The sequence below is a fragment of the Acomys russatus genome, chromosome 9 (assembly GCF_903995435.1).
Source record: "Acomys russatus chromosome 9, mAcoRus1.1, whole genome shotgun sequence".
NCBI classification, from domain to species: Eukaryota; Metazoa; Chordata; class Mammalia; order Rodentia; family Muridae; genus Acomys; species Acomys russatus.
In genome coordinates, this window is record NC_067145.1 from 42,697,628 (window position 1) to 42,709,449 (window position 11,822).

General features: G+C 45.1%; 1 protein-coding gene across 3 annotated transcripts in view; it reads left to right on the forward strand.

The window, feature by feature from the left end:
- Positions 1–11,552, forward strand: part of Enkur (enkurin, TRPC channel interacting protein) — a 30,383-nt gene extending 18,831 nt beyond the window's left edge. For all 3 annotated transcript variants that reach the window (XM_051151241.1, XM_051151240.1, XM_051151242.1), the window contains exons 4-5: positions 3,261–3,407; positions 11,082–11,552. In XM_051151241.1, coding sequence (XP_051007198.1) covers positions 3,261–3,407; positions 11,082–11,255 — 321 coding nt within the window. In that variant the 3' untranslated portion in view covers positions 11,256–11,552. The remainder of the gene's footprint in view (positions 1–3,260; positions 3,408–11,081) is intronic.
- Positions 11,553–11,822: the final 270 nt, after the last annotated feature.

Consider the following 11,822-nt stretch of genomic DNA (forward strand, 5'->3'; position numbering starts at 1 on the left):
AAATCCCTTCTCTCCTTTGGTGGTTATGGCAGCAACTGCGGCACATGTTGCCTCTCCCCTGGGCTGTCTCCGTTTTTGCTGCCCATGTCAATGCGTTTTCTTTCTGAACAGGAAAAAAGTTGAAGTAGCCATTACAGAAACAGAAGAGAGGAGACTAATGAATGGCCTGTGTGTGTTTATCAAGCCACAAGAGCAGCACACAGTCTTCTTGGTGTTGCTCTTCGTAGACTTACTTATTCAACTTTTCATTACTCAGGGTTAAGTCTTTAAAAACAAGCTATGATTAGTAAAGAAAGTAGGCAGCATCTCAGTTTGGTTTCTATTGCTGCGATAGAAATCACAACCAAAACCAACTGAGGGAAGATATGGTTTATTTAATGTCACAGTTTATAGTCCATTATGGAAGGAACTTAGAGCAGGAACTCAACACAGGAACCTGGAGGCAGGAGCTGATGCAGAGGCCATGGAGGGGTGCTACTCATTGGCTTGCTCTCCATGGTTTATTCAATATGCTTTTTTATAAAACCCAGGGCCACCAGCCCAGGGATGGCACCACCCACCATAGGCTTGGACCCTCCCACATCAACCATTAACCAAGAGAATGGCCCTACAGACTTGTTTAGATGAAGGCATTTTCTCAATTGAGGGTCCCTCCTCCCAGATGACCCGAGCTTACGTCAAGTCAGCAGCAACAACAACAAAATAAAACCAGAACAACAGCAACAACAAAAATACTAACCAGCACCAGATGGTGAAGGGAATATGACTTGGGGAAAACCGAGTAGACTACTTCTCCCTCCCCCGCTCCCCCCACCCCGCCTTTTTTTTTTTTTAATTCTAAATGAATTCTAGGTCATTTGTATCTTGAGATTGTTGAGATGAACTTAAAGGTGAATGACCGTATGAGGTGTGTAGCATAATAGTAAGCTAACATTTCAAACTCTGACTTGCTACTTGCTAACTTTGGGATCTGTGATGAGCCACTGGATTGCCCATCGGGGCACAGCGAGCATTAAATGGCGCCAAGTACCTGACTGTATCTGGTACCTAACAAAAGAGCCACAAAGAGTAGACGTTATAATAGAACAGTCAGTGACAAGAGTCACCAGCCTCCAGCCATTTAGCTTGTAGAAACACTTAAAGTCACTCTCCTGAACATAATCAAACCTTTTTAAAAATATTTTTTATTATGGAAGAGGGCACTGGGCATGTGCCACAGCTCACATGCAGAAGTCAGGGGACCGCTTTGCGAGGATAGTTGTGAACGGTTTCCATGACTACCAGACCCCTCACTGCCACTTCCCCAGAGACACCTTCCCTGGCTGCTTTGTCTTCATTTGCTTCTGGTTTCATTACCCTTCTTAGCCCTTACTTACGTCATACCATGCACATGTGTCATTTTATACTTCCTCCCTCAATACAAGGGGATTGGTTACAGAACCCTGGTGGGTATCGAAATCCACAAATGCTCACAGTCCGCATATGAACGGCTTAGTAGGTTGTATAACATACATAACCTGTTAGGGGCTTTATATTATCTCTAGATTTCTTACCATAACTAATATAAGGCAAACTCTGTGTACATTGTTGGTATACTACGCTGTTTACGAAAGAACAACAAGGGAGAAAGTCCGTACTTACTCAAACAGATGTAGTTTAACGTTTTTTAGGTTTAGTTTTATGTGTACGGATGTTTTGCTTCCGTGTTTCTCTGTGTACCATGTGTGTGCCTAGTGCCTGTGAAGGCCAGAAGAGGCTGTTAGATCCTCCGAAATTGGAGTTATGGATGGTGGTAAGGTGCAGCGTGAGTGCTGGGAACAGAACTCAGGTCCCCTGCAAGTGCAGCCGGGACTCTTAACTTCTAAGCCGTCTCTCCACACCCAGACACAGTGTGATGTTTTCCTCTCTTGTGGCTGATAAACAGTCTCTCTACCCAGGAATAAGACTCCTATGAGGAAAGAAACCTTTCTATTCACTATGATTCTTAGCACCCAATAAATTCTCAAATATTATTTTGAAAACTGAGCACAGAGAAATTGTGTTTCTCTACACAGTGCCAGTGTGTTCACTAATTAAAAGAAGCACAGCTGGCGGCCGTGGTATCGTCCCTGTAAGCAACACAGGAGCCGGAAAGGGCAGCTGACTCTTCCAAAACAGCTTTAGGGGCCGAGGCAAGCTACCCTTGAAGTTCTTGCTTATGGTGCCATTAAGGGCTTATTTTTATGGTTTATGGGGGTTTGTCTTTTTTTACTTAGCCAGGTTACAAAAAAAGAGACCTTTGAGATATTCAAGATCAAGTAATAGCTAAATTACATAAAATACAGGAAAGAAAAAAAAAGCCCGACTTAAAAAACAAATAGCTGTGTATATGCACATGCATGTGTGTGTGTGTGTGTGTGTGTGTGTGTGTGTGTGTGTGTGTGTGTGTGAAAGCAGATACCTACAAGAGGAGGGTGTCAGGTCCCTTGGGGCTGGAGATCCTGGTGGTTCTGAACCACCCGAGTGGGTGCTAGGAACGGAACTCAGGTCCTCTGCAAAGGCAGCAAGTCTTCCTAAGCTCCAGGCCTTCTCCCAGCCCCAGAGAAGCCAGCTCCTAAAAGTTAAGAGGTTGGGCATGGTGATGTTAGTCTCAGCACTCAGGGATATGAGGCAAGTCAGTCTCTGTCAGTTTGAGGCTGGTCTGCATAATTAGTTCAAGGCCTACGTGGGCTACTGCTCCATCTAAGAAAAAAAACAAAAACAAAAACTCTAGATCTTAAGAATAGACACTGGTGATAGTGAGAAGAAAGACAACAAATTGCTAAAAGATCTCTCTTCTTTTAGTGTGTGTTTGTGTGTGTGTGTGTGTGTGTGTGTGTGTGTGTGTGTGTGTGTGTGTACACATATGTGAAGGTCAGAGGATGACTTTTTGGAGTCAGTTCTCTGCTTCCACCACGTGGGTCCAGGGAATTGAATTCAGATCATCAGCCTTGGTAACAAGTACATTTACCCACGAAGCCAACTTTCTGATCCACCATCTCATTTCCAGCAGCCTGGAGGCAGAGGCAGGCAGATCTCTCTGTGAGTTCGAGGCCAGCCTGGTCTTTAAAGCAAGACTAAGGCTGTTAGACAGAGAAACCCTGTCTCAAAAAAAAAAAAAAAAAAAAAAGAATTGTTTATTCTCTAGTCCTTAGTTGCTATGCTTGCACATAGAGCACTGCACTCAAGAAGCTCATTCAGTTTTTTTGTTTTTGTTTTTGTTTTCTGAAAATGCCTCACAGGATTACGGCATCACGCCTGAATACATCTGCAAGCGAAATGAGGATGTGAAGAAAGCCCAAGAAGAGTACAATAAATATGTTCAGGAGAACCTTAAAAAAGCGGCCATGAAGAGACTTTCTGATGAAGAAAGGGAGGCGGTGCTGCAGGTGAGCTGTCTGGGGTTCCCTCCTCTCCCCCCCACGCTCCTGTCAGCGCCTCTGTTGAAGCCAGGGCTTCCACCGCCATCAAAACCACTTCTGGGCTGTAAACTGTTTTGTTTCTAGCTTGGTGAGTATCAGTTGTAAGAGAGTCTACTCTCTCCTACAGCAAACTGGTATTTTAAAAAATGAGAAAATAGTTGCTTTCATTCACTAAATTTATTTTTTAAAATACTCATAAAAGAGTGATTTTTTTTCACTAGATGGAGCTCTAGAATAATCGAAGCTGTCCCCAAGCCACATTTTTTTCTTTCCAATGATTTATCTATCCAAATTACTAAATAAATGGGTGTTAGTGTTCACATACATTTCCCCTTTTTTTGAATAAAAGGGCCATACAACATATTTTCATTGTAATTGAATGGAAGTGTAAAACATCAATAAATGAGCCGGACTTGGCACTGTCATTTGTGTAGAGCAGTTATTAAGTGCCTGCTTGCACTCTACCCCTTAAAGAAGTGAAACAATGGCTCTTTTTTACAAGACAATAGCCAGTGACCTCATAGAACAATAAGATTTGTTTGGGGAGATAGTTCAGTAGTAAAGAACTGTCTGGCAAATGTGGGTACATAAAACATGGGATGTGGCAGTGCGTGTTTGTGATGCTGGGGCCCCTACGCCAGCACAGAACCAATGATTGACAGGAGAGTTCCTGGAAGTTCATGAGCCAGTTAGCCTGGCATATACAAGAAACTCTTATCTCAAGTTGTCCTCTGACTTCCACACAGGCATCATAGCACACACATGCCCATGCGTACACACACACACACACTTACACACTTACACACTATAAGAAAGCAAAAACTCTTATTAATAACTATTGAAAATGTATCATATATCATTATAGATTCCTTTTTTAAGATTTATTATACACACACACACACACACACACACACACACACACACACACACACACACAATGGTCTGCCTACATGTATGCCTGCACGCCAGAAGAGGGCACCAGATCTCATTATAGATGGTTGTGAGCCACCATGTGGTTGCTGGGAATTGAACTCAGGACCTCTGGCAGAGCAGGCAGTGCTCTTGACCTCTGAGCCATCTCTCCAGCCCCTGTCATTATAGATTCTTAACATTTAATGAATGTCATCATAAGCACCAATAAAAATGTATTAAATGTCCATTCTGTGCACAGTATTAGCCTGAGCCACGAAGATACCACAAATGGTATATTAGTTTTGCTATAAAGAATGCTGTAATCTGATGAGATGTGATCTGTACAGTGCAGCGGATAGACAGGAATGTGTCTTTGTGGGTGTATGGATCTCAAGTTTAAGAACATCCCAAGGTGGTAGTCAGTGCCAAAACATATAGCTCTAAAGTGGAGCCCCAACCTGCAGCATAAGGAGCACCCAGACACCAGGTAAGGTTAAAGGGCAGAGCCTCTCTGTTGAGATGATGACACAACAGAGTGCTGAAAATACCCGGGTGGGAGTGTTGGGGAGTGGGGCTGTGAAGATGGCAGGCAGGAAATGGGGAATTACAGGCCATTTGGTGGAGAGCAAGGCTCTTAGCCCGTTACTTGTCAAGTATTGCCTGGCTTTAGGAAGCACATATCTGTGCAAAAGCCAGACCATGATGCCTGCATGGCTACGTCATGCTGGAAAAAAGGGACAGGAGGGACTTCCTTGGGGTGCATAGGCTCTTCCCTCCTGTGCCGTTTGGCTACAGTGGAGAAGCGGCCTTTGCCATCCTCTTCTGGTCACACTCCCCAAGAATCCCCCTTTGATGCGGCAGTGGCACAATAGTGACTCCTTCACTGAATGCCTCACTCACTCACTAGCCAGTGCATTGCTTCCCAGTTACAAAGCCAGCTGCAGTACTGCTGACAAGCCCTGGGCCTTGCTTCCCACCCAGCTCAAAGCTGCAGAGTTCTATGGCACTGTGGTCGTATGCCCTGACCTCCTCCTTCGTACAGTAACGGTCCCATGACACCCAGAAGGGACCATCTGAGCTAATGATTCCATACACCTCATTCTACAGATGAGGAAATTAAATAGAAATCTAACCAGTGGCTTCATCTGAACAGTCATCCGCTCCTTAATTTGTGGACATCTATATGTTTATGGCCAAAAGTATAACGTGCAGAATAAACACAGTCCTTACTGTGGTGAACGCCTACTCTTGCCTTTGGCCACATGTTATCAAGTTGATGAGTCAGAGCTCACAAACCTCAGGCTAGTGTTCTTCCCACGACAGACAAGACGGGAAAAGAGGAAATTGTATGAGTCTGGGCTCCTGTGGGGAAATAGAAGGTAGACTCAGCTGGGGTTTGGAAGGAGCTGTAGACAGAAGTGACCTCGGGGACAGGGAACCAGCAAGGCCTGGAGACCTCCAAGCCTAGCGACAGGCAAGTGCAGCTGCGTCTATAGGCAAGAAGGACTGTGACAATGGGGACGAAGGACTGTCAGTGTTCTCTGTTCTTAATGCGCTGGACACCTCACAGCGCAGATAAACACAGCTGGAAATGTGTCTGCGAGTACAGAAGGGCAGAGGTGCAGCCTCTTGTCCCTCCCACCAGAGATGCTTTAAAGCCAGAGGACAGAGGGACAGAAAGCTGGAGACCCCGCAGGGTCAGCAGCACTCTAGTTGTGCTAGAAAGCGGCACAGGAAGGCGTGCAAGCGTGCAGGAGCCTGTGGATCCAGGCACAGGAAATGGACGGCATCTCTTGTGGATCACGGCTCGCTGTTTTACCTCACGAGCAACATTATTTCAGAACAAATACAGGAGAAAGAAAAATGAAAAATAAAAATACAAAGAGGAGAAATGTCTATTGCTCCAATGGACCATTTTATAAGATAAAGTAAATAAAAATAAAACATTTAAAAGCAGCAGAGGCTGCGTCAACATGACACAAATTATGTCGCGTTTCCATCCTTAGCTTTGATCCAAACACTGTTGAACATTCTAGACGTTAAAAGAAAACTACCCTTCAAAAAGAAATCCACAGGGGGAAAAATGTGCTTCTGGGACCGCAAGCAATATGAAAATATCCCCCAACTCGCTTGAAAGCCCTTTGATATTTGAAAGTGTATAAATGTATACATTTTCTCTCTGTGGTAGGCACCCCTGTGGTGCACTGTGGGAACACAGGCTTCATAATGAAGGGCCAAGGGGGAGCAGGGTCCCTTTGAGGACGTCTCTTCAGGACACGTCTCATGCGCTGTTAAAAGCTGCGCTGACCCATCTCCCTCTAGAGAGGGTTAAACCTGGGTGGTTGTGGTTTCTACCTCTCACCATCCCAGATCTTTGTTTTAATCTGACTCAGTACAGGGCCACGTCACCTGCCCCCCCCCATCTTATTTAGTGTATCCTAGCTTCTCATTGTGTTACCTGAATACAGAGTGAAAGCACCAAAACCCCCTTGTCCACCAAAGGCTTCTACTTCCTGTGACATCATCATTATATAAGCTACTTCTAATCCTCCCCCCTCATTTGTTTTGCTTAGCAACTTATACAAATTACTAGGTGTCACTGTGACATTTTTCATGCCTGCACTTAATGTGCTCTGATCATATTCGTCTCTTCATTGCCTTCTCATGTCTCCTCCCCTCCTTCTGACCTCCCTTCTTTCTATTTCGTCATCTTTTTGTTAGCAACGCTTAAGGTTAGCATCCATTGTGGTGGCATGGGATTCAGTAGGCATTTCATACGCATGTGGCCTCAGACTCATTCCAGTTGCTTCCCCCTCTCCTATTGGCTGCTCCCATCCTCCCTGGCCTGCTCTGGCTAGTCCCTTTCTCCACAAATAGTCCCCCTTTGGCTTTCATGTCACATAGTTGCTTAAGTTCTCCTCCTCCTCCTCCTCCCCTCTGCCCTCTTAAGACTCCTCTCTGGTTTGTATGAGTTACACACACACACACACACACACACATACACACACACACACACACACACACACTCACATACATACACGCGTGCACACCCACAGTATGGGGAGGGGGTGATATTCATCCTTTAAGAATCTGCCTTATTTCACTTACTACAATTACTTTTCCTGAAAACATCATGATTTTTTCCTTTAAGGCTGACAACATACATGCTGTGCACATGCGCCCTTTTCCTTAGCCGTTCATCTGCTGACAGACATTTGGGCTCGTTCCCTTTCCTAGCTGTTTGAATTCTGGAGCAATAGGCATGGATGTGCACGGATCTCTATAGTGTGCTGGCGAAGAGTTCTGCTGGTACCTAAACAGGGGGGACCTAGCTGGGTCATATGTGTTTATATTTTTAGAGAACCTCCTATGGTGATGTCCACAGTGGCTGTACCAGTTCATAGTCCTACCAGCAGCTTATAAAAAATGTCCTTCCTTCACACCCTCACCAGTGTTTGTTATGTTTTTGATGACAGCCATTCTACCAGGGGTGAGGTGGGATTTCAAAGAGGTTTTAATTTGAATTTCATTGATGGCTGAGGATATTGAACTTTTTTTTTTCCAGGTACTTTTTAGCCAGCTTTTGTATTTCTTCTTTTGAGAACTATCTGCTCAGTCTCTTAGCCAGCGTGGCAGCTGGGGTGACTTGTGGCTGGTCTTTTTCCCTGTTCTGACAGCCATCCCTTCACTATGCTGTTTGTTTCCTTTGCTATGAAGAAACCTTTTACACATTTTAATTTTGTCTTACATGTATGGGTGTCATGCCTGCATATATGTGTGTGCACCACACACATGCCTGGTGCCTGCGGAGAGCAGAAGAGGGGGTCAGCTCCTCTGCAACTGAGCTACAGGTAGCTATGAGCCGTGCTGTGGGAGCAGCCTGTGATGTGAGTGCTCCGAACTTCTGAGCCCTCCCTCCAGATCCTGAAGAAGCCCTTTAATTTCAGATAATCTCATTTGTCAATTTTGGGGGTCATTCCCTGTGCTATCACTGTTCTTTACAGAAAAGTCCTATGCTGATGTTTTCAGGTATCCCCTGTGTTTTCCTCCAGCCCTTTCAAAGCCTCAGATCCTACGTTAATATCCCTTTGAGTCATTTTGAATTGGTTTGAGTAGTTTCATTCTTCCACATGTGGAAATTCCATTTTCTCAGCACCATATGTTGAAGAGGCTGTCTCTTTTTTAATGTCTCCTTTTCTTTTGACATCTTTGTCAAGAATTGGGTGGTTATATCTCTGTGGGTTTATTTCTGAGTGCTCCATTCTAGTCCATATGCATATACCTACTTTTGACCCAGTACCATACTGTTTGTGTTACTACGGTTCTATAACATAATCTGAGATCACATATTGAGATTCTTCCAGCATCACTCTTTCTGATAAGGATTGTTTTGACTACTTGGGGCCCTTGAAAATTGGAAGCAGACGCTTTTATGTTTAGAGGTAGAGGCAGAGGCAGTTGAAGGAGTCCTTTCCTTCCCGAGTTGTACCCTGGTGCCGAGTCTATATTGAAAACTAGATGTTCAGCAGGTCTGCCTTCACTTTGGTGGCTTTCCTCTTCTCATCAGGGATCTCTGCTGGCCACATGTAGCTTTTCAGCCTGCGGGCTGGACAGCTGTCCCATCCTTCAGATCCATCCTGGATTGCATCCCTGGGGCAGCTGATGTTCTAACTGAAGATGTCTTCCAAATGTGGGGATATCTCCCAAACACTTTGGGGGTGTGAGAAGCAACCACAGCACTGAGATCTGGCCAAGCAGAAACTCTCTTTATACTTGTAAGAACTCTTAAGCACTAACTGCCGTGCTAGAGGGATGCAGCTGTTGGGTGTCTAGACTATGCCTGGGATGGCAGGGGTCCGTGTGGTAGCACAGGTGAGTAATCATGGTCCAGAGGTTGATCAGACTAAGAGCTATCTCACTGCAGGGTTATTCTCTGTGGGTGAGATCTGGTCCCGACCTCCAGACTCACACTATCCTCCCTTCTCCATGCACTTCTCTGCCCACCTCCCTGTCCCTACCACCTGGGCTTGTCAGCAGCCAGCCTGCTGCTTGCTACTTCTGTCTCCAGGTGCCTTCCCAGACCCCAAGGCTGTGGCAGGCCAAACTGAAGCTCCCTAGGCCTGTTCGCACACATCGAGGAAGCTTGGATTATGATAGGCTCTTGCTCAAGATGCTGCCTGTTGACTACTCTGAGTCACCCGGAGTGACACCGTGGGATTTCTCACTGTCTCACCAAAATCCACAGCTGGAATTCCAGCTTGTGATTGCTGCTTTGGCCTCGTCCTGATGGTGGGACTGCCTGTGTGGCTTGCCTTTTAGAAATGGCATCTGTTTCCTCTCATCCTACATGATCCAGCCTGGCTTTCTTCTTGTTCACGGGGCAACTGTTATTATCTCTGCTCTTTTTACGTCCTTTGTAGATTTCCAGGGCTTGCTGTTTCTCTCTCTAAAATGGAATCTACTTTTTCTTTGTCTGTGTGTGTATGTGTTTGTGTGTGCACGCGCGCGCGCACATAATTGCACAAACTCATATAAGTGGAGATCAGAGGTCATTGTGTGTGTGGGGGCGTGGCTTCTGTCAATGTCTACCATAGTTTTAGAGAAAGGGTCTCTCACCGAACCCAGGTGTTCTAGAGTTTAACAACTCAGCTAGGCTGGCTGCTGTGCAAGCTCCTGGTCTATCTTCTTGTCTTCACCTTCATGCCCAGGACTTGAATTACAGATGTGGGTAGGTAAAATGATCTATGGTCTCACAGTGAATAAAAAGTGCTCATTTATAAGTCTTCACCGAATGAACTCAGTAGTTTAAGACCTTGTTGTCAGTGGAGCCCCCTGGTGCATTGTAATGAGAAAGGTAAGTAGGCAAAGATAGGAAAGCCAGTTAGGGCTCCTAAGAGATCCTTAATTTTGAATTTGTTAATTTTAGAGACCATAAAACATTAACTACGTTATTAAATTGGCGTGTGTTCTGTGTTTAATGATATTCCAGCCATATCTAGAATATACTAACAGGAAGTGTGATAAACACAGGGAGCTTGATCCCCAGAACCATATACTGAATGCCAGGCTGGGTGACTTGTGTTGTGATCCCAGAAGTAGTAAGGAAGAAACAGGCAGGTCGGGGTTGGGGTGGGAGTTGGGGGGGTTGCTGGCCAGAAGCCTAACTCTAAGAGATCCTCCTGCGGAGAGGAGGGTGGCGGTCCTGAAGATAACGTGTGAGATTGTATATTCTAGCTTCCACTGCCTTGTGCACACACATGCCCATGCCCACTCACAAATATACACGTGCACACCCATATATGCATATGCATTTGAAAGAAAAACTTTTCTAATAAATTTATGAAAAATATTTCCAAAACCAACTGTACCCGGGACTATCAATTTTCAGACTGCGGATTTTTTTTTTTTTTTTTTTTTTAACCAAAGCATTTGCTATAAGCGTGGTTCCACAGTGCTCATAATTCTGCATTTACATATGAGATGCTGCAAACAAATTTCAGGCGCACCGACAGTGAAGCAAGTAAACAGTCCAGCAGGGGCGGAGCAGCCCGCAGAGGGCAGGGCTCGGCTTCTGGACAGTGTTCTCAGTCGCGGTGGCCAAGTCCCGACTGATGAGCTGTCCTTTCTAAACGTGCCTTTTCCACCCCCTCGGCCTTCCTTCCGGCTAGTTTCGCTAGCATTTCCTCTTGCCGTGTCCGTGCTGTCTCACTGTTTCTTTGCCATTTCCAGGGCCTGAAGAAGAACTGGGAAGAGGTGCACAAAGAGTTCCAGTCCCTCTCGGTCTTCATCGACTCCATACCAAAGAAGATTCGAAAGCAGAAGCTGGAAGAAGAGATGAGGCAGCTGGAACACGACATCAGCGTCATCGCGAAGCACAAGGTCATCTATATCGCCAACAAGTGAGCGCTCTGTGGCAGGGCAGAGACAGAATCAGAGGAAGAGAAACCAAGACACCACGGAGGACACCAAACCAAAGCCACTCGTGCGCTGTGAAGAGCATAAAAAGTTTTCACTGAAAATGTAGGCAACGTTGAAAGAAAAAAATGCAATTATTCATTTGTTCTACAGAAAAGCGTCTCCTCCGGTGTCACAGTTCTACTTATAAACGAATCGTTAAAATTAGAAGCTGGACCCTAGGTCTGTATTCTAGAATGTATCACTGCGTGTGCTTTGGCCCTAAAAAATAAAAACATTTAGCATTTTGGAGGGTTTTTTTGAGGGGGTGGGGGCAGGTTGTTCCTTTACTAGGTGACTCCGTGTGCAGAGTGCAGAAAACAGAAAACCACCATCACGTGACTTCCTGCTGCTCTAAAGTGTTTCTTCTATGTCCAAACTCCAGAGATTTGAGACGAATATTCTTAGGGGGTTCCGTGCTATTTGTAATTATTTCTAACTAAATCTTTTCAGTATCCACCACACTATGCATGTTAAAAGGTTTAGTTAAAGGGAGAAATATGAAGCCAATTGACA